Source organism: Crinia signifera, chromosome 5 (genome assembly GCF_055691185.1).
Source record: "Crinia signifera chromosome 5, ASM5569118v1, whole genome shotgun sequence".
In the NCBI taxonomy this organism is placed as follows: Eukaryota; Metazoa; Chordata; class Amphibia; order Anura; family Myobatrachidae; genus Crinia; species Crinia signifera.
In genome coordinates, this window is record NC_139221.1 from 191,117,921 (window position 1) to 191,142,132 (window position 24,212).

At 43.5% G+C, this 24,212-nt stretch overlaps 1 protein-coding gene and 1 long non-coding RNA gene across 8 annotated transcripts in view; one reads left to right on the plus strand and one right to left on the minus strand.

Moving 5' to 3' along the window:
- The window catches only part of COL15A1 (collagen type XV alpha 1 chain), a 537,229-nt gene extending 522,168 nt beyond the window's left edge, over positions 1–15,061 (plus strand). For all 7 annotated transcript variants that reach the window (XM_083188349.1, XM_083188345.1, XM_083188346.1 and 4 more), the window contains one exon: positions 12,340–15,061. In XM_083188349.1, the coding sequence (XP_083044475.1) occupies positions 12,340–12,556 (217 nt within the window). In that variant the 3' untranslated portion in view covers positions 12,557–15,061. The remainder of the gene's footprint in view (positions 1–12,339) is intronic.
- Positions 12,211–23,950, minus strand: LOC146080740 (uncharacterized). The gene is made up of 3 exons (XR_014474969.1): positions 23,681–23,950; positions 17,762–17,911; positions 12,211–13,088 (listed from the first exon to the last, which is right to left on the minus strand). It is a non-coding gene; the product is annotated as an uncharacterized LOC146080740 (long non-coding RNA).
- Between the last annotated feature and the right edge of the window lie 262 nt (positions 23,951–24,212).

Here is a 24,212-nt window from a genome sequence, read left to right on the forward strand (position 1 = left end):
ACAGACTTAGCAGCACCCCTGATATATCAGACTTAGCAACCCTTGAATGATACGTCAGACTTTGCAGCACTCCTGGATTGATATGGTAGACTTAACAGCACCCATGGAATGATACAGCAGACAGGGCACTCCTTGACTTATGCGGCAGACAGGACAGCACCTATTGACTTATACGGCAGACAAGGCAGCACCCTTGGACTTATTAGACAGACAACCCCTAGAATTATAAGACAGACAGGACAGCACCCCTGGAATTATAAGACAGACAGGCCAACAACCCTGGAATTATACAGCAGACAGGGCAGGACCCCTGAAATTATACGGCAGACAGGGCACCCCTGGACTGATAGAGCAGATCAGACGGGGCGGGCCTCGATTGATACAGCATAAACAGGAGCACCCACCCAACGTCACCACCCACAGACAGAAGTCTGTCTCCCACACTCTCCTATGCTGGAGTGAAGATGGCACTGAGCAACGGGGAATTTAAAAAAATCCAAAGGGGGGAGATCCTGTTCTCTGAGAACCAGACTCGCTCACTCCTAATGATAATGTGCCAGATAAATATACCATTTTAATGTGAAGTTTACATTAACATATGCATAATGTATAATTTAAATGGACAGTCTGTAACCTGATTTCTAGAGCTGGGGGTTTCCAGTGGGCCAGTCCAACTAAGATTCAAGTTATTGTACAGGGACCCCCACCTTACAAGTTGCATGGGTGGAAGGTACGAAGGGCAGTGAGGTAAGGTACAGGGTGCAGAGGTGGGCAGTACAGTGTGAAAATAAGGAAAGTACAGGAATCAAAGATGGAAGGTACAGGGTGCAGGGAGGGAAGGTACAGGGTGTAGAGGTGAACATTTGAAGGGTGCAGAGGTAAGCAGTTACATGGTGCAGAGGTCGGCAGTTACAGGGTGCAGAGGTGGACAGTACAAGGTGCTGAGGTGGGAGGTACAGTATAAGGTGCAATGAAGGAAGGTACAAAGTGCGAAGTTCAAAGGCACAGGTGTGGGGGTGGAAGGTGCAGGGTGCAGAGGTAGAAGATACAGGGTGCACAGAGGGAAGCTGCAGGATATGGGGTTGGGCATTTACAGGGTGAAGAAATGGGCAGTTAAAGGGTGTAAGATTAAAAGGTACAGAGGTGGAAATTACCAGATGTAGGAATGGAAGGTGCAGGATGCGGGTTGGGCAGTTACAGGGTGCAGGAATGTATGATACAGGAATGGAAGGTGCATAATGCAGGAGTGGGCAGATACAGAGTGCAGGGATGGAAGATGCAAGGGTGTCGGTTGCAGGGAAGGCAATTCAACGTGCAGATGGGTTAGTTGCCGGGTGCAGGAGAACAGTTGCAGGGATAGGTAGACAAATGGAGGGTAAGAGAGTAATGTTTTGTAGTGGGTTAAACAATAGAGCGTTGTAGCCAGAGGCGTAGGGAGGGTGGAGCCACTGGAGCTCACGCTCTGTGCGCCGATTGGTCGAATGGCGCCGCCGGCCCGCCCCCCCTCCGCAAATGATCCATGCACTAGATCATAAGAATAGTACTAACGGGCAGCGGACAGCATGCACCGGCGGCTGCCCTGCCCGGCGCCTGTCTCCTGCCCTGCTCACCCGGTCCAAACCTCAGGGACGGTGAGGCCAGGCAGCTAACTCACTGCTCTCTAAGGTGCTGCTGCTGCTCGGGACCGCTTCCGGGCAGCGCAGCAGATTCCAGAACTCAAGACTCCTCCCAGAGCCACCTGCCCATGCTACCCTCCTCCCTGGCTACAGCAGTGTCATCAGCCATCCCAAGCGCTGGCTGTAGATTGGAGGAGGAGGAGGTGTTCTGCTGCCGCCCATGATGCCCTGGACCTGCTGCAATCATTTATTCTTATTCAAGCTGAAGGTGGAATTTTTTTTTTTATACAGCTAATTAATAATGTTATACACTTGGTATTATAAACTTGGGGTTTGGGGGATTGGTGGGGCCCGGGGGAGGGGAAGGGGGGGGGGGGGGGGTTTGAGTGAATCTCTCTGGCTTCTGCTGCCGCCCTGCTGTGCTGTACATATCTTTATGTGTATATATCTCTTATATATTTGGCTACATCTGTCACTCAAAGTGTGTCTGACTCTCTAACGCTGGGTGGAGCCTCTGACTCACATGACTGACTCACATGACAGAGAACCAGCCCAGTGAGCCCACAGTGCCAGACACCCTCTGTCTCCCCATGTTACCCAGCAAAGACACAGCTACTCACCAGACACACCAGGTAAGCAACCCCCCTATCGCGATTCGCGGCACCCCCCACCCCCCTCCTGCAATTCGCGGCACCGACCCCCCCTCCCGTAATTCGCGGCACCCCGCGACCCCCCCTCCAGCGATTCGCGGCACCCCCCCCGCACCCCCCCCATTCACAGCAACCCCACGATTAAATGGCACATGCAAAACACTGACATGGCTATGGTCGACAATGAAAAAGGTTGACATGAGTTTTTGAAGATTTATTTTTCACTTTTTGAATGTTTTCATATTCATTCTCATGTGTCGACATGGACACCAATGAAGTGCCACACTTATGTCAACATTTACATGTGTTGACCTTTCTGTGTTGATTTTTTCTTGTGGCGATTCGCGGCACCCCCCGCAACTCCTGCGATTTGCGCCCCCACCCCGTGACACACCCCCTCCTGCGATTCGCGGCACCCCGCGACCCCCCTCCCACGATTCGCGCCAACCCCCCGTGCCCCCCCTTCCGCGGTTCGTGGTACCCCCCCCCCGCGACCCCCCCTACCGCAATGAGCACCCCTCCTGTCATTGCGGCAACCCCCCGCGACCCACCTTCCCACGATTCACGGCAACCCCCTGCGCCCCTCCCACGATTCGCGGCACCCACACCCCCCCCCCCCGCAACCCCCCCCCTCCCGCAATTCACGGCATCCACCCACGACTCCCGTGATTCACGGACACCCCTCGCCTCCCCCCCCCCCGCGCGCGCGATTCACGGCAACCCCAGGATTAAATGGCACATGCAAAACACTGACAACGAAAAAGGTTGACATGAGTTTTTGAAGATTTATTTTTCTCTTTTTGAATGTTTCCATATTCATTCTCATGTGTCGACATGGACACCAATGAAGTGCCACACTTATGTCAACATTTACATGTGTTGTCCTTTCTGTGTTGATTTTTTTCTTGTGGCAATTTTTTTCCAGTGACAACTATGTGCATGTCAACCTAGACATCATCAACCAATTCTTTGTATAATATATAACACCTGTTCTGTTTTACTGTAGGTGTTTTAAATCAGATCTTTTACTGCTACTATTACTGTTTATGTAAATGCATTCTGAATGACAGCAACATCCTACCATCCTTCTACAAGAATATATAACCAACTAGGTGATTCATCGCGCCCCGTGCCCCCCCCCCTCTCGCAATTCGCGGACCCCCCCTCCCACGATTCACGCCCCCTCCCACGATTCACGTCACCCCAGAGCACCCCCCCTCCCGCAATTCGCAACCCCCCCCTCGCGCGATTCACGCTTCTTCCCAGGCTTTGCGGACCCTCTCCCGCGATTCGCGGACACCTGCGCCCCCTCCCTTGATTCACGGCGCCCCTCCCGCAATTCACGGCACCCGTAAGCCCCTTTTTAGTCCCCCGAATACTCACACACACCTATCAATACCCAGCTTCCTGATCTCCTGAACCGTAACTTCCACCACTGGAGAGTCGCTGACGCTGTTTTGCCCACATGCGCCTATCATGCCTCATAGCCCAGCCTCCTGCTCTCATGCACCTTAACTCCCACCCAGTAGGAGGAGACAATGACTCAGGGCCACCATCCTGTACTCCTGTGCTGCCACACTGGACCCTCACCCACTGGCAGAAGCTGCACAGTGTCCCCCACCCTCCTCTTTAGTTCCCCTTATGCCCACACACCCCTATCACTACCCAGCCTCCTGTTTTCCTGTGTCGTGACCTCCGCCAGTGGGGAGCCGCTGACTCAAAAAGACCCTACTATACTATTGCACACACACCTAAACAACATGCACACACAGCCCCCCCCCCCCCACACCCACAAATGTCACTGTACCATCCACACTATCAATGTACATCTTACTCTGTAACCGCTTTTTAATTAAACAAAACAATGCACACCCCCTTCCAAATCATATGCTCTTAATTTAACACATTTCACCTATAACTCAAGTTGCAATACAGGGCATCTTTCATACAATTCTAACCATATTTCTCACAATACAAAAGTTCACAAATTAAGGGGGCGCAGCTCCTTACGACGGTGTGAAGAGCGCCCGTAGGGTGCGATGAATCACCTAGTATATATATATTTATTTATTTACAGCATCTTATATAGCACAGCAGATTCCGTTACAGTGCCTTATATAGCGCAGCAGATTCCGTTACAGCGTCTTATATAGCGCATCAGATTCCGTTACAGTGTCTTATATAGTGCAGCAGATTCCGTTCCAGTGTCTTATATAGCGCAGCAGATTCAGTTACAGCACCTTATATAGCGCAGCAGATTCCGTTACAGTGTCTTATATAGTGCAGCAGATTCCATTACAGTGTCTTATACAGCGCAGCAGATTCCGTTACAGCGTCTTACATAGCGCAGCAGATTCTGTTACAGTGTCTTATATAGCGCAGCAGATTCCGTTACAGTGTATTTTAAAAATTTTCTTTTCAAATGTAACATGCCAACACATGTTAGCCACGCCCCCAATTCATTACCGGGGGGGGCACGAAATATGCCCTTGCTCTGGGCACCATGGCACCTAGCTACACCGCTGGTTGTAGCACTAGGAAGATCTCTCAGGGACACACTTATTCATACACATACAGTCACACAAATACACACACACACACACACACAAAGAGCACGGCTACCTTCTTCACCTTTCAGGGTTGCTCTGTAGTAGCTCCTCCATATCTCATCTCTCCATGCTGCAGCCGTACCTGAGAGCTGTGTAGCCCCTCCCCTCTGCTTTTACTCCTGTACTAGAGATGGGCAAAACGGGTCCAGATCTTTTAGACGGATCATCAACTTGCTTTGAAAAAAGGGGTAATTTGATAATAAGGAAGCATAATTTGTTTTACAATCATTTATTGCCATTTTTTATAACTTTTTTTTTAAAAACAGTGAGCTGAACAAATAAGAACATACATGACCGAGTAAAACACTGATCACCATCGATGGCAACCATCGATGGCGTCTGCACCGATGGACATCCCTAGCAGCAGCAGCCTTGTTAGTCTTTCTTAAGGAGGTTTCTGTACTCCCTAAGCTCGCCTTATGTGTATGTATGGGCATACACTAGTAAGATATATCTTCAGATCTGGCTGGTTGGAACAAAAACATGGTTATGTATGAATTCAGTTTGTCAGTTTTCCAGCATTTCCAAGCAAATGGTCAACTTTCATAGTTACAAAGTAGGTGAGGCTGAATAAAGACTTGCGTCCATCTAGTTCAACCTATGTTTATAATAGTTTATCCCTTGTTGTATCGTATGTTCCGATATTTTAAAGACAGATTATGTTACTTATTCGTGCCCATGGATGTTTTTAACCAATAAATGTTTATCCAACCTTATTTTAAACGTATTTATAGTGTCCGCCGACACCACTTCTCCAGGAAGAGAGTTCCAAAGTTTGACTGTTCTGACTGTAAAGAATTTTTTTCTTCTAGATGAACAAAATCTTTTTTCTTCTAATCTAAACTCGTGCCCTCGCGTCCTAGATTCCTGTCTAGCAGAAAAAAAGGGAGTTTGACTGCTCCTTATATTGGTCCCTAATGTATTTATACATATTGAGCATGTCCCCCCTTAAATGTCTCTTCTCTAGTGTAAATAGTCCCAGATTGCTTAATCTTTCCTCGTAGCTTAAATTCTCCATTCCCCTAATAAGCTTTTTTGCTCTTCTTTGGATTTTTTCTAATTCTATGATGTCCTTTTTATAGTGTGGGGACCAGAATTGTACTCCATATTCGAGGTGCGGTCTAACCAATGATTTGTACAGAGGCATAAATACTTTTGAGTCCCTAGTTTCCATGCCCCTTTTAATACATGCTAGAGTTTTGATGGCCTTTTTGTTGCTATATTACATTGAGCACTACACCCTAGTTTGTTGTCTATTTGGACTCCTAGATCTTTTCGAGTACTGAAATACCCAAATCATCCCTGCTTAGGTTATAACTAGCACACTGGTTATGTCTCCCAGGGTGCATGACCTTGCATTTGTCCACATTGAACCTCATCTTCCACTTTTTTGCCCACTCATCTAGATTGTCAAGATCATTTTGAAGTGTGGTGACATCTTCTGATGATTTAATAACTCTGCTCAGTTTTGTATTGTCTGCAAAGATGGATACATTGCTGAGTACCCCATCCCAATATCGTTAATAAAATGTTAAACAAAATGGGCCCTAGAACTGAACCCTGTGGCACTCCACTTAGTACTGGTATCATATTTGAAACGGCACTGTTCACGACCACTCTTTGTTCTCTATTACACAGCCAGTTCCCTACCCATCTACAGATATTTGCCCCTAATCCCATGTCCTCCATTTTATTTATGAACCTCTTGTGTGGTACGGTGTCGAAGGCTTTAGCAAAATCTAGAAAAATCACATCTAAGGCGTTTCCATTATCAAGGTTCTTGCTAACCTCTTCATAGAAACCAAGTAGATTAGTTTGGCATGAACGATTTTTCACAAACCCATGCTGGTTATTACTGAGTAAATTATGAAGGTCTAAATATTTCATTTGCTCTCATCCATATCCAGGTTTTTGTTCCAACCAACCAGATCTGAAATAAATCTGCATGTGTATGGCCACGTTTCACTTGCAGTCACAGCACTGTACTCAGTCTCCAGAGTCAGTACATCTCAGCTGCCACAGGTGGCAGTGCTGAGCTCAGGCAAATGCATTGTAATTAAAAAGTGAAACTGAAAGTAAAAGAATAACGGTTCACCTTTTTGGGATCAGCGGCTCACTCACTCTTTTATGGGATCTGTCCAAAAGATCTGATTCGTTCGTGAACGACCCATCTCTATCCTGTACCACTTCCCATTCAGTCAGCACTCAGCAGCAACAGTTGGGTGACGGGTCTTGGAAGCCTCCAAGTGCATTCCTGCAGCTGTACACAACAGCCAGGGGAAGGGGCTACTCTGACATGAGACTTGCCTCATTTGCCCCCTTTCCTTAATCCAGCTCTGACCTCATACCCTCCAACACATGAAGAGCAAAAACCAGTACAAATTTGGAAAGGAAGCATGGTCACAAGTAAAGGGGGCATGGTCATTTCCTATACTTACAATGGGTACAGGCCATAAAAATATGGTACTGTACCTGCCAAAAGGTCATTCAGTTACTACATTTGTAACATCCTTTTCTAGTGTTACATAGCAAAGTGGTGTGTTTCTGTGCTTGCTATGTAGGCACCAACACAAAGCGCATTAGTAGTTGACGGTATGCCATCATTGGCGTATGAAGTGAATAATTTTTCAATTTACGATTGACATCATCGCAACTAATACCTGTAGGTCAATGATGGCGGGAGTGCAATTTCCCCACCCACACAGGGGCAAATACCAATACACTACTATCTCCATTGTCAAATGGATTTTGTAATCTACATGATAACCTGCCCCTGTGGATTGGTTTACGTTAGTCTTAATGATCTATTCATTACTCCACAAAAAAGAGAGAAAGAATGGATATTTAAATTGGATACGGTTTCACCAAGAGGCCTTAATGAATATAAATTGTTTAAATATTTTTTGGGTTAAACAACTGATTTTTTATATATATATTTAGAAAATACTATTTTTTTTTTCAAATTCTTCTAATTTTGCCTAATCTTTGTCTATTCTTGTATGTAAGGACTGTTTGTTATTGGGTTTATTGTGTAGATTTTTGTACAAAATCTTAAAAAAAAAATTATTTAATAAAATTCCTTGGGGACATGCGTATAGCTTGTACCGGGTGGCTCTTTGTGCAGGACTAATGTCAATTCTCATGCTGTGATGAAATATAGCTTAGCGCATAGTATAATTGGTTAAATTAGTATATAAGGATATCCACTGATAGCTAATTTGTTAGCTTATTATCATGAAACTACCACTTCTCCAAAATTGTATACAGTATACTTATGGTATATAGGGTACATAGTGTTGGATCACAGATCATTAAGTGAAAGCAGAAGCATACTGCTTCTGGCTATGCATTCCTTGGCTTTGGAGCGCATGCCGCTGGTTTGCGCGCTTGAGAGCACTGGACCTGTATTTAAAGGCCGCCCGGCAGGCATATGATGTACACTTTGTGGATGGTAATGCCTTTGGGTTGTGGACTGTGGAAGGGTATATTATATATGATGACAGCTTGGCAAAGCTCACTATGGCCCTTATTCAGATCTGATTGCAGTACAAATTTGTTCTCAAAATTGGCAAAACCATGTGCACTGCAGGTGGGGCAGATGTAACATGTGCAGAGAGAGGTAAATTTGGGTGTGTTGTGTTGGGTGTGTTGAAACTGAAATCTAAATTGCAGTGTAAAAATAATGCAGACAGTATTTACCCTGCACAGAAACAAAAGAACTCACTCAAATCTAACTCTCTCTATACAGTACGTTACATCTGCCCCACCTGCAGCGCACATGGTTTTGCCCATTTTGAGAACAAATTTGTACCGCAATCAGATCTTAATAAGGGCCTAAGACTGAAAAATTGCTGCTTGCATACTGTACATAATATTGCTGCTCTGAAATAAAAAATGCATTGGACTTTTCTTCTGCTCGGTGAATACAAGACATACTTAGTTCTATTGTGGAGCACCCCCCTGATGATTATTGGTGATGTGAGTGCAAATATATTTAGTATATATCCATATATATATATATATATATATATATATATATATATATATATATATATATATACTGTTTAAAGCCGGCACTCCACAATTGGGAGGTTTACTTGCCCAGGTGCCTTGCAAGGTATGCAATATTACACATTTTGTTTGTGTCATCACCCCGAGACACTATGCAGCCTGGTTGTCCTGTCCATCTTGAGGCGTGATATCCGACAGGTACTGAATTGCTTATGCAATTTTGTGGTGTATGCACTACACTGCAAAGAACAAAGACATCCCTCGGTGACATTATCCTATAAAGTGATCGATCAGGTTCCCTTGTCCAAACGTGGGGTGATCGTGAAAAGAGGCTTTTACAGTTTGAAACCTTTTTTTTCATGGTGCTCAAAGAACATAAATAGATTTTCAATGATGGGTTTTGCACCAAAAAGGATATTTTTCCTCTTTTTTTTCACGTTTTTCTGCTTTTTTCTTTTACTTTTTTTCGTATGCGTTACATATTGATTGTCTCAATCACGACGTGATCAATCCCAGCACTACTGCTGCTACACGTTGGAGACCAGACGAGTGTAACCGGCTCCACCAGGTGCATCGCACCACTTTCATGCTGTCTGACTGCGGTGAATGAGAACCGCCAACGTCGGTACGTTTTATCCACACTTGCTTTTACTTTTGTGCTGAACAATAAAAAAATCGTTTTTTCAAACTGATTCATGCACTATCAGCACCCGTTCTCTTCTTTCTCTAGAATATATATATATATATATATATATATATATATATATAAACTCCAACTTTGGTGGTGCCTTCCCTGGTTTCCCTGCCGGGATTTCACAATTCAAATACCTTCTTAGGGCGGCACTCACTTCTTCAAGAAAACACGAACACAAGGAGTAATTGAAATCTACGTTTCGGAGCTTTAATCACACTCCGTCATCAGGATACAAAATATCAAATACAACCACAAGCATTTTATACATACCCGACCCCCAGTGCACGAGGACGCCCGGGACGTCCGGATCACGGCGGTACCGCGTCTCAACGTCATCAGACGGTGCCGGCTACCATGGAAACCCAAGGAACGCTGCGCTCCGTTGATACGTCAGAGGCCTACGTATCCTGCCGCGCCTCCGGTTCCCTAGGCGACACAAAAATATCAACAAATACACAAATCACAATGAAGGGCACGATATCAAATATGTAATTCACATAATGGCTTCATCTCATTAGCTATATATATCAGGAAGATAACATGTGTGCGGCACTGTAGCACCATAGATAAATATACAAGCATTATCACAAAATTACAAGAAATACAAGTTACAAAAAATACAAAAGTTGCACGAAAACATCACATCAGGATAGGACAATTTATCAAAGAGCGTTTTTACTCAGTGAATGTACCACAGCAATGATTACAGGAAACAATGTAGGCCATGGGCCTCATTCAGACCTCCTGGAGACAGCGTACCAAGCCGCTGTATCCAGCAGGCCTCACTTCTTAGCAATTTTAGTGCCCGATCCCCTCTTCTTAAAGAGATAGGTACATGGTCTATAATCATACATTTAAGAGATGACACACTGTGTTTCGCTTCATAGAAGTGGCGGACAAGGGGCTGATCACTACCACCCTTGTCAAAGGCAGCCTTAATTGCAGACCTATGCCCGGCAAGTCTCTCTCTCAGTGTACGCTCGGTCTTACCAATATAACTAAGGGAGCACGGGCAGGTAAGCATGTATATTATGAATTTAGTCGTGCAAGTGACTCTGTGTTGAATTTCAAAACGTTTACCAGATCTAGGGTGCACAAAGGATGGTCCGGTTGACATTGATCGATATATATATGTTATGCAAAAAGCACTATTTTGTGTATGACCGACACTCCCCTAAAATCCACAGCAGCTACAGTGCTCTTTCTCCAAATCAAAATTCACTCACAAATTAATGCACTTATAGGGGTTTATTAACTAAGATGGGCAACAATAAGAACCTACTTCTTATTTTTTCAGCACCTTCTAGAAAATAAAAGACATAATCTGATTGGTTGGCCATAGCAACATCCCATCTTCAATAGAACTCCCATTTTAGTAAATAAACCCCATAGACTCTTAATACTCCCTCCGATAAGAACATCATTCCAATGTTTCATGTTTCTAGCAACATTTTGTCAAATTTAGTTAGAAACAGGAAATGTTGGAAGTGATCTTACATGGCTGTGACTGATGTCCTTACAGGGAGGAGTATTGGCATTCTATAAGTGCCATTCTTTTGTGAGTGAGTATATTTGTTACATGAGGAAGGGTATTAAACCTGAAATTTCAATTCATACTTTAAAGGTTCAGTTAGTAAGTTTTATTTATATAGTGCACTTTCTCCAACAGGACTCAAGGTGCTTTACAGACAAAACAATGCACATAATACATAGGATTTGGGGAGTACAGAAATATATGTCACACAGACATAAAAGAAAGCATTGAGAGCACAGTAGGCACAATGCAAAATCGGTGCAGGCATTTTGGATAATAACTTTCACTGCGTAGGATGACAATGGGTGGAATAGTGTACCCCTAGAAGAAATAACACACAATGAAGTGATTGCTGTGTAGAGTAAGGTCCCTATAAGACAGTTAGGTCCATGTATTTTTTATCCCATCCACAAGTGTACCAGGTGAGGCAGCCATGTTGGGCGCACTATGAATGTTACACTGTGGGAGGTGAGCCATGTAAGGACCTAATGCAGATATGAGAAAGCAAGTGTTTGTACTGTATATCATACTACTACACAGTGTATGGAAACATGCACATGAAGGAACCCTCCAAGGCAACCAGCTGATGTGCACTGCTGGCAGGGTGTGCAATCAGTGGAGGTACAGAACACATTACAGTAATAGCACATGGTGGGGTAGAAATACACTGTTGGAGGGGGGAAAGGGAAAAAAAAGACATGATAAAAACACTTTTTCAGGGAATCATACAAGGGGGATAATTATGGAATCAATTTCCAATTGTAAAGCGCAACGGAATATGCTGCGCTATATAAGAAACTGTAAATAAATAAATAATAAATAAATAAATCATTAAAATAATGATAGTCATAAATTTCCTGGTTTCATGGGAGCAGTAGAGGTGGGTGTGAGAGAGTGGGGAGCACATTCACATATGCTGTAAGTGTTGCTGCATTGGCTTGCCCTGGTGCTCTCCCCCCACAGCACCCAGCTCACCATGGGCCAGATGCACAAAGCTTCAAAGTGATAAAATGGAGAGTGATAAACAGCCAGCCAATCTGCTCATCCCATGTCACAGACTGTGTTTATCACTCTCCATTTCATCACTTTTGAAGCTTAGTTCATTTGGCACCATGAGAGGTAGGCCTGGGAACAGTCCTAATATTCTCATCCAGTGCTTACTTTACGGGTTGTATCGTGTTCATTCTTTCAAACAATAACATTGTGTTGTTCTTTTATCTTGCAGGCCTCAAAAGATAGTCTGGCATGGTTCAAGTCAGAACGGTATACGACTGATTCATAATTACTGTGAGGCCTGGAGAACGGCAGAGATGGCGGTCAGTGGACAGGCATCTTTACTCCGAAGTGGAAAGCTGTTAGATCAAAAATCTTATAGCTGCTCTAACAAATTTGTTGTGCTGTGCATCGAAAATAGCCATAACATTGATACAAGGAGAAAATAATTGAATACAAACATCAAAAATAAAACTATTACGTTAAGAAGACACTGAAATTCATAATGTATATATTGTTATGTTTGTTTTTTTAAAAAGATTGCACACTTTTATAGCCAAAGAAAACATACCTCAAGTAACACATACAGAATTGTGGTGAAACATTTATTACAGTGTGTGTTTTGGTGCTACATTTATTAAGAAAGATTTGGTTGATAACAAATCTGATATAGATATGGGCTGAACAAAATATATAGCCCAATACACTGCAATTTGTTTCCTACAGTATGTCTTCAAATTTTTGAGGGTGAATATTTCTTCATCTAGAAAATGAATAATTGAATGTACATCGAAATAAAAAAATGTGTCCTTTTAAGTTCCTATTGCACTCTTGCAATTGCTGGTCTAATGCCTGGAGCTCCAGTAGACTTCTCAGGAGATAGATTAACAAAAACATATTTGCCTGCAGTCCATAATTACAATGGAGGGTTTGATAAATATATATTTAGAGCATGTGCTCTGCTGTCTTCATGCTTGAAACCTAAAAATAAGGAACGCCAGCAAACAGCATGGTAAACATGCAGTTCTGAAAATATTGTGAATAGCAGCAGCAGCAGCAGCAACATAAATACACTCTGATACAGAGATCCTTATTGTAATTTATATGGGGTAACCTAAAACTTAGTATAACGGCTAGGCAAAATGCTGTAGTTATGTCTTTTAGACTGATTTTTTTTTAGCCCATTTAATCAATGTTTCCTTGGTAATTCTTATTTAAGAGATGCATACGGCACTACAGAATATTAGTATTTTAAACAAGTCATGGCCATGGTCTGATATTATGTTAGTGTACAGTACTTTAATCAAGATAAATCACTTATATATATAACACAATCAATTGTATTACATAATACAATAGAGTAGGATTATTATCTGTGTGTCTATAGTGCCACCTCCCATCAGGTATGTCACCAGTCCTGGCACGTGAGACCTGGAAAGAGTGCTAAATTGCTGATATGAAGGATGAAAAATAAAAAAATTGTTAATGCATTTATAAACATAACAATGTACTGTACTAAATGTAGTTTGGATGTGGATTAGCTCACAGACAATAACAGACAGCAAAATTGAATAGTAGAGACAATCATAGACACTAAAATGTAAATACAATATGCTCCTTGTAATGCTGGATTGGTGAATGTTCAAAAACCTTCTTTGTGGATATCCTCTTTCAATGAGAAACGTGGGGTGACATTTAATAGGGTGCAAATTTTTTTGGGGTGATTTTTTTTCGCAAAAACGGCCGAATTCGCACTTTCTTCATAAATCGACAACTTATGTGAATGGATGTGAATTGCGGCAAAAATCACAATTACATATGGTCCCCTGGCCGTACCGTGAGCACCGTGGCTGCTCAGCCTTGGACGGGGTACCTGGGGAAGTGGGTCCCCCCCACCCAAGGCTTCACCCAACCGGGGCTTAAGCCCGGGGCTGTCACTGGCATCCATGGGCTTTGGACGCCAGCCTGATAGTGTTAACTTGTTCATACATAACATTGCTTTATACAGGTGAACTACAAGTGCCAGCAGCCCTCCCCCGGATGCTTGGATTTGGTGAACCACAAGTCCCAGCATGCATGGCATTAACGGGCCCGCTGGGACTTGTAGTCCACCTGTAAAAAGAATGTTAAAATAGAAAATACACACAGAGAAAAGTACAACTTTATTACACACACACACACACACACACCTCACTTTTACTTACAGAACCAGGGTCCAGTGCTGCCTCCCTCCTCCACAGCCAGTTCACCCTGCACTGACAGCTAGATGTGAGAGGGACACTGGTGCCTCCCCCTCCACTATCTGATAGTGGACCTGATGCATTATTTAGTGGACTTTGATGGCCCAATAACTTAGGAGGTTGTAAGGAAGGCAAGGTAGTGTAGTAAATCACATTCCTGTTGGTCACAAAATCGCACATGAGCAGAGCCGGAAATCACACTTTTTTAGTGCTTTAAATTGCCTCATATTGCACAATATCGCATTTTTTGTTTATCAATACGCATCACATTAAATATGCGAATTCACAGCAAAAATGTGATTTAAAAAAAATGCGATATAGTGCAATTTTCACCTAAATCATTTAAAAAAAATCGCACTTCACTAAATCTCGCCCGTGGTCTCCGTTGTGTTATACAAATATAAAGAAAAATAAAAAACAATGTGAAGAAAAGTCAAACTCATGTGAAAAATAGATCCTAATCAAGAGGTGCTTGTGGATATTATGGGGCGAAGAAACGTACCCCACTCACAATAAGTGATGCAATCATCAGATGTGTAAAGGTTTCTTTTAAACCTTTATATAAATACAGTATGGTACTTGTTTCCTAGCACGGCCACACCGATTCTAATCGGGGGCATCGTAGGTAAAAAATCTGATCGGTCGCATCGCATGCGTGCTAAAAAATCGCATGCGATGGTCCCGACGCGATGCCCCCGATTTCCCATAGGGAACAATGTTAAATGCCTTAATTTACCCAAATGAACAGGGAACAATGTTAAATGGTCCAGAAACCCCCCAAAACACCCCAGAACAGTGAAATGTCCCCCCAAAATTAGTTAACGCCACCCCACGATCAACGTGAACCCGAAGCGTGGCGAGCGCAGCGGTACGCGTCCTCCAACCTTTTCATACCCCCACTATCCACGTCGGCGTGGAGTTGAGAATAGAATAGTGTGGCGAGCGTAGCGAGCCACCGAGCCCGAAGCGTGGCGAGCGGACGCGGATACCTTCACAGTTAAACGCGTCCCCTCGCGGGCTTCACAGGTGTCCTTGGCGACGCGGACACCTGTGAAGCCCGCGAGGGGACGCGTTTACCTGTGAAGGTATCCGCGTCCGCTCACCACGCTTCGGGCTCGGTGGCTCGCTGCGCTCGCCACACTATTCTATTCTCGACTCCACGCCGACGTGGATAGTGGGGGTATGAAAAGGTCGGAGGACGCTTACCGCCGCCCCTCGCGGGCTCGCTGCGCTCGCCACGCTTCGGGTTCACGTTGATCGTGGGGTGGCGTTAACTAATTTTGGGGGGCCATTTCACTGTTCTGGGGTGTTTTGGGGGGTTTCTGGACCATTTAACATTGTTCCCTGTTGATTTGGGTAAATTGAGCCATTTAACATTGTTCCCTATGGGAAATCGGGGCCATCGCGTTGGGACCATTTAATGCTTATTTAGCCGCATGCGACGCGACCGACGCGATTTTTTTACTTTTCAATGCATTTCAATTTAAAATCGGGTCCATCGCGTCGGGGGCCATCGCATACCACTATTAAGGGCACAAGATCAATGCGATTGTGGCCGTGCTAGGAAACAAGTACCTACAGTATATACACCGTACTCACTGAGTATGGTATGCAATCTTTAAAAATTTGCCTTGAACCTGGGTTACGCTTCTTCGCCCCATAATATCCACGAGCACCTATTTTTCACAATATTTTATGACAACTTCACATTGTTTTTGAATTTTCTTTGTATAACAACAGAGACCACATCTATCATTGAAAGAGAATATTCACAGAGAAGGTTTTTGAACATTTAACAATCCAGCATTACAAGGAACGTAAATCTATTTTTATTTTTAGCACCTATGATTGTCTCTACTATTCAATTTTTCTGTTTGTTTTATGTCTAAGGGTCAGTGTGTGACTGTATCAATACAGCAGCAATACCGGGGCAGCTTTTGTTTGGTGCAACTTTGGGAATATAGAAAATTAATATTCCCTCACTGACAATGTCTAGGTAGACAGTCAATAGGTCAACACCAAAAGGACAACATGCACTAGGTTCCTTTGTAAAGCGCAACGGAATATGCTGCGCTATATAATAAACTGTTAATAAATAAATAATAGGTCAGTCATTCTCAAACTTTGACATTTTGTGATTGCTGATCGAGTGCATGTCGACTTTTTTGTGCACAGGTTCTCAAAGTTGGTCCTCAGGACCCCACACAGTTCACGTTTTCCAGGACAGGTGCATTCATTACTGACTGACACTTTTTAAAATATGCACAGGTGGAGCTAATTATTTCACTTGATTCTGTGAGGAGACCTGCAAAACATGCACCGTGTGGTGTCCTGAGGACCAACTTTGAGAACCTGTGCACAAAAAAGTCGACATGCACTCGATCAGCAATCACAAAATGTCAACATGCACTAGGCCACGTGGAAAGGTCGACATGAGTTCAGGTATCTGTTGACACGTCAGCACATGTAGTGCGTTCCCTCTCATGGCTCGATTCACTAGCCATGTTTTGGAACACTTTACTGTTATCAATCAAAGTTGACATGAAAAGGTCCAAAAAAAATTATAACAAAATCATGAAAAACCCATGTTGACCTTTTCACGTGTGCTAAACTTTTGTCATTGTCGGCATAGTGCATGTCCACCTTTTTGTTGTCAACCTATTGATTGTGTATCTAGACATTGGCCCTCATTCAAAGGGGACCTATGTAGAAGATCTTTGCATGCGCGGTGAGCGTGGAAGCCCAGGGTCGTGGGCCTGGGTGGAGCCGCCACAGGTGCAGATCTCGGTGGTAGTAGCAAATATTCAAACAAGAACTATGCGCATGTGCAGGTCCTCACTGTGGACGCCCTCGGAGACTTGCATAGTCTCCGAGGCGATCACATCGGGGTGGGTGTACAGGAAGCGAGAAGGCGCGTTCGCAGCGTCTCCTGGGTGTACCCACAAAAACACTGGGTGCACCTGGGAAAACACGGGGGCAACTACCTGTCTTCTGGGGGCAGGCAGCTGACGTCACCAGATGTCAGCTGCCCGCCCTGTTCACGGAGGAGAGCGCTGCTAATCTAAGTCACCAGAGAGTGACTTAGATTAGTGAGTGCTTCAGAACTCATTCGATGGGCGGTGACTATGGAATGGTTTTGCGCACCCATGCAAGGATGTAAATGGATGTATATGCAAATCACCCATTCGCATTGCTGTGGGGAAAATATGCATATAGCGGGGGGTGGACATCGGACGCATGGCGGGTAGTACTATAAGCCTTGTAAAGCAGCAAAATATTGCTGCTTTGCCAGCCAACCACAATGAGGGCCATTAGTTTGATCGCCCCCCTGCACATTCGTACAGGAGAGCAATGTTTAGCGACTGCGCATACGCATAAATTAATTTTGCATCTTTGTGGGTCAACCAAACAAACCTTCATTGTCTGTGAGCCATCTGAATACTGTGTTTCCCATGTTCTCATGGCCATGATAGGCACATTGTAATTTACCTAATTGTATTAGCCAGCTTCTGTTTCTTCTTTTTTATTTTGGATCCTTTTCTAAACAGGACAGGCTGGACGTTACTAGAACAGGAGGCATAGAATATATTTGTTAAAAACAAAGCATTAGAAAATAGTGCAAACTTTTAAAAAGTTGTGTATTATGTGCAATGCTGCACAAAGTGTTGCACCTTATTTACAGCCTTAAGTATTTATTTTCCACTTTCATTTGCTTTCTTCATACATGTTCCATTTCACTTTTCCGACAGAATTTTATATATCTAGTATCTCTACTGTGTTGCTATTGATCAAAAGCATATGAATATAACAAAATTCTAGAGAAAAATATTTCAAGATGATCAGGGTTACACTGTATATGTATATGAGTGTGCATTGAAAAAAAATAAACATTGTTTTATTCTGCAGTTACAATTAATAACAAGTATTCACATCAGTTTATATCTCACTAATTTATGAAGTATTAATAGAGGACTTTCCTAATAGATAGTTAATGCCAGCACAATACACATTCCAGTCAACATGAACGTTCCAGCACAAATACAAAATCTTACCTAAAATTTGTATTTGTTTGTATATGTTTGTATGAGCTATCTTAATGTAAATGTAAATTCTTGTTTTAATAAAAAATAAACCTTGTTTACATGGTTTCCAAAATTGGTGTGGTGATGACATGTAAGCTACTAATCAGTATTTAGAAATCTCACAGGAGAGAGTTTTGTGTGGATTCATCAGCAATGAAGGACAATTCTTTTTTTAATAGGTGTAACAGCATACCTCCCAACTGTCACGATTTTAGAGGGACAGTCCCGATTTTCGGGTCCTGTCCCGCTGTCCCACCTGCGGCAGGCATTGTCCCGCTGTGGGGGGTGGCAGTTGGGAGACCCCCAATCTAGTAGAATAGACGCTGTGCGCATGCGCACAGCGTCTATTCTCGTATGAAAATAAGGTCGCGGCATAAGCCGCGCCCTCATTTGCATACGCCCCGCCCCCTTTTCGGGCGAGTGTCCCTATTTCGTACGGACAGAAGTTGGGAGGTATGTAACGGCCGTGGGTTAAAGTGAAGGTTAACAGGGTGAAACAGGGTTAAACAAGTTTAAAGTGAAGTTCCACGGTGGAACATTTTAACCTTCACATCGGCCCTGCACAGTAATTCTCACAGAAAAGCATTCTAGTTTGCAGGGGATGCCAAAAACCCTACCACTGGCCCTGTCTCTACCTAATGGGGGGAGGGGGGTAATTAGGAGGCATAGAGAAATGAGTTCCCTCACCTCTGCATGACCACTTTAAGCCCTGGTAACAACTGAAAAAAGAAAAAAATATGTATGCATACACAGCATTTCAACTTTGTTATAAAGTACAATGTTGTATTAATTCATCTCTATGTGAGAAAATGTTGGAGTTTTTTTTTAACAATTAAGGATTTCGGTACTTATGTAATATCTGGGCTCCCGTTTTTCTTATGAGACCGCATCCCCTCGCGGGGCTCGCTGCGCTCGCCACGCTTCGGGCACGGTGGCTCGCTGCGCTCGCCACACTATATAAATTCAACTCCATGCGTAGTTGGATAGTAAGGGCATGAAAAAACGGGGTGCATTTAACATGGGAGCCCAGATAATACATAAGTACCAGGATTTCTTATGTGAAGCAATAGTCTAAACAATTGTAAACAAAAGAGATGACACTTAAACAAAATAACCTCCAACCTCTTACTAAGGATTTTCAATTTATTTACATAAATACAGTGGCGGATTCGGGGGGATTGTAGCTGAGGACCAGCCCCATGTCTCTAGCCCCCCGGGAACCGGAGATATCACCTGGCAAACCTGTAACGTTTTTTCCCCATAGGATAATATGGGACCCGTCAATTCCGACCCCCACCTGGTTCCACGGCTGCCAGTTCCCACCCTGGCATCACAGAAGCTTGTGGTTGATTTCATTAAATTCCAAATCGCTGGGCCTTCAATATGATATCAGGCTGGTCCAAATTGGTCAATCGGTTCCAGAGATTTTGCGTGTAAACTGATTTCTTTATTTTTGAAATGTAATTTCATGGCTGTTCATGTTCTTTGAGTGCAGATTACTCTGGAACCAAACGTTCCAGTTTCTCTGGACCAAAATCATTCAAAGCCCACTCAAAAGTTCTTCAATATAATACTTGTCTCAAGTAAATGGGTCAGTTGGTTCCGAAGATATAGCCGGTTAAATGAGATAACTGGTTAAAGGAGGGAGGGGTGGTTTTCTCTCCCCCTCACACCAGAAAATGCAGGTACTAGGCTGGTGTAAAAGGGGCCATCCTGGGAATGCATTTTCTGGTGTGAAAGGGGTATTATTTCAAATAGCCGGGACCTGCAGTGCTCTGAATACAGCCAGGCTCTGCCACTGTCAGTGGCTATCACTTCTGCCTGGCGGCGGCTGTCCCCCATTTACCACGAGCATGTATTCCGCCTTGGCAATGAGCATGTAATCCCACATGGCAACGAGCATGGAACCTCTGGCAATGAGCATGGAACCCTTGGCAATGAGCATGTAGAGAAGCAGCACTTATGTAGCATAATTTTTAATAGGCATTATGGTGTTTGGCATAACACATAATGGACATAATGGCGTGTAACTTAACGTGTAATGGACATTATGGTGTAAATGTTTAATGCGAGCCTTTGGTGGACAATGTCCCAGTTTATGAAGTGTATTGTGAATTTTGGCTTAATCTGTGTGGCATTATGTGAATTCTGGCTCAATCCATGTGGCATTATGTGAATTTTGGCTCAATCCATGTGGCATTATGGGAATTTTGGCTCAATCCGTGTGGCATTATGTGAATTTTTTCCCAATCCGTGTGGCATTATGTGAATTTTGGCTCAATCCGTGTGGCATTATGTGAATTTTGGCTCAATCCATGTGGCATTATGTGAATTTTGGCTCAATCCGTATGGCATTTTATGCATTTGGCTCAATCCGTGTGGCATTATGTGAATTTTGACCCAATCCATTTGGAATTATGTGAAATTTGGCTCAATCCGTGTGTGTTATTATGTAAATTTTGGCTCCATCCATGTGGCATTATGTGAATTTTGACACAATCCATGTGGCATTATGTGAAATTTGGCTCAATCCGTGTGTGTTACTATGTAAATTTTGACTCAATCCATGTGGCATTATTTGACTTTTGGCTCAATCCATGTGGCATTATGTGAATTTTGGCTCAATCCATGTGGCATTATGTCAATTTTGGCTCATTCCATTTGGCATCATGTGTAAGGGGCAAGTATATTGGGATCTAGTATTTTGTTGCATAATGTGTAGAAGTTGTATATGGTGTTGACACGCCCCCTATTGAGTGGCCACACACCCTTTTCCGGAGCGTGCCTTTGGCGCGCGCACAACTACATCCTTCACTTGTCGTCATGGTGGGCCTGCGTACTTTAAATGCCAGGGCCTATTTTTAATTCCATTCCCACCCTCTCCTGCCGCTCTCTTAGCATGTACACTGGCACCACTAACACCGCCCCTCCCCCACCCAAACCCTTTTTTATCATGGTGCCCCCCCTGTCATTTTATCCTGGATCCGCCCCTGCATAAATATAAAGGTATAAAGATGTCTCAGACTAGTTCTGGTTGATAGATCTACAGCTGGGGTAGCCAACCCTAGTCCTCGAGAGCTACCAACAGTGCATGTTTTGCAGGTCTCCTCACAGAATCACAAGTGAGCTAATTAGCTCCATCTGTGTATCTTTTAAAATGTGTCAGTGATTAATGAGTGCAGCTGTGCAGCAGCTAGGTTGTCTGGAAAATGTGAACTGTTGGTAGCTCTCGAGGGCTAGCGTTGGCTACCACTGATCTACAGTGTCTAGAATAGACAGGCATGAGATCTACCCAAAAAAGTCGACATGCAATAGGTCAAAAGGTCGACATGAAAAAGGTATACATATGAAAAGCTTGACATGAGTTTGTCATGATTTCTGTTTTTAAACCGGCTTGTTCTTAACTTTACCATCCTTGTCAGCATAGATGGAAAATATAAGTGTTCTGTGCGTAGTGAGACACTGAGCCTGAAGCAAGGTGAGTGCAGTTGAGTGAGACATTGACATCATAAAAATTTTAAAAACATATCTATATCTTTTTCATGTGGACCTTTTGACCCTGTCATCCTCGCCGATGTCAAACTTTTGACCCTGTTGTATTGCATGTCAACCTATTGGGGTAGACTTAGTGCTTTTCTATCTAGACACTGTGGTATAAATTTACTAAGAAGGCTGAATACATCCGGTCCCCGTATGAACGGAATCGGCCATATACGAAACAAAAAAAATACGATAGATTTAAAAGCTGTCGTATTTTCCACATTTGTATTTTCTGATGTTGATTTCTGATGACGTTCATATTCATATATATACAGTCCACTATAACCGGCACTCCCTCAGCGTCATTCCAATATTCCCTACCCGGTGCCTTCCTATCAGAAACTCGCCCTTTAGTATACAGTGTAGACAAGAAGGTGGCACTCCCGGATTTAGCAAGTGCAAAAAAGCAATTTTATTGCTAGTACAAGTCCTCTGACATGTTTCGGGCACAATCCGCCCGTCCTCAGGGATCCATATATATATAAAACCAGCCAATTTTAGAATTCTGGGGCTAAAGAAGTTGGGGGTCCCCAGGATTTCTAAAACCAGCACCAGGCTCAAGGACCCGTCCAGGTTCCCAAAATACAGGGGACAAAATGAATAGGGGTCACCTGTATTTTGACAACCAGCACTGGGTCCAAACAGCCAACAGGGTAATACCACAGCTGGGGGAAACTTTTTATACAAGACTGGACTCCACATTCATTCATACATACTCACCTACAGGTATGAATTCCAAAGTCCTCTTCTCCAGTAGAATCCCATAGGGTACATGTCGAAGGAAATTATACTTACTGAGGCCTCTTCAATCCATAGTAGGCATTGCAGAGGTTAAAACAACAAAACGTATGTCATGGACCATCATAAAGGAGAAGCCATGTTTGTTTACACTTGTGGCTCCTCCCATAAACTGGTGGATTGGCCATCAATAAGCAGCGGACTCCGAACTCGAATGGATAAGAATACAACCATTTGTAACCATTCGATCTTAGGAAGTTATTCTGGTTGACTCGCAAGACTGCAAAATTCACAGCCTTGCGAGTCCACCAGATACTGCCGGTATGGATGCTCCCCCCCCCCCCCCCCCCCCCCATGGCTGCGAAAGGATGTTTAGCATAAAAAAAAACATTCACAGCCTTGAGTGCAGGGGAGAAATCATTTGATGGTCGGTGACCATTTAAAGATTTCTTCAGCACTCACAGATCTGGGACACCTCTGTGGTGTTTTAAATCTGCAGGCGCCCTTCGCAGGAAATGAGCGGGCAGCTGACATCTGCCGCAAAGTCGCAAAAAATCGCAAGTGGACGGATTAAATTACTGTAGAATCACCCCCTTAGTAAATGTCCCCCTATCTATCTAATAATCCACACCCATCCCAGAAAGGGCCAGCAACCAGAAATCCTGGGGTTCGGTACACTGATCTCTCGAGGGTACACCCGAAACCCCCCTCCCTTGAGAAGCATTTTTTAAATTACATTGCATATTGAATGTGTTTTTTTTATAATAACACAGATAATTAATATTCACTATGCAATGTAACAATCATCTGCTGCACTACTGATGAGCACAGTGGGCCATAATAACATCTGCACTCTGATATTACATCTACTGTACATTGCATAATTAATATTTATCTGTAGATTCTTTTTTTTTTTTTTTTATAATAATGCCTGTTCATAAATGAGTGAAAGCACTTTCACACTATCACTTACCAAAGCACCTTCCTGGTATGGCTGATGCCGCTATCCAGCCTCCAGTCCATGCTGTCTATGTTTCTCTTGCAGTGCTGCTCCTCGTAGGTGGATAGACAGTCACTACTGCTGGGACAGAAAAGGTAAGGGCAGGTGGTAGGGCACAGCATTGTTCAAGGTATCGTTTTATGTCACTAAACTCATTAGTACTGACCAGGCCCTGGGGGATTACCGGAGTGCGGACCAAGTAGGATCCCTTCCAGGAATCCAGGCTTACAAGCGGGTGACTGGAATGACTATAAACCATTGCTAGGTGCTGCAGCAGCCAGAGCCAGTGTAAGGGCCTAATTGGCCTAGAGTTGAAAATGATCAAAGGCCTATTATGAAAGGTGGAAAAGGTGAGGCCAATGCCATATTATAATGTATATAAAAATACAAAATGTGCATAAATTTACATTATATAACTGAAACTTCTATACTCTACACTACATCACTGAAGCCTCTATAATCTACACTACATCACTGACTGCTCTATACCCTGTGACTGTGTATA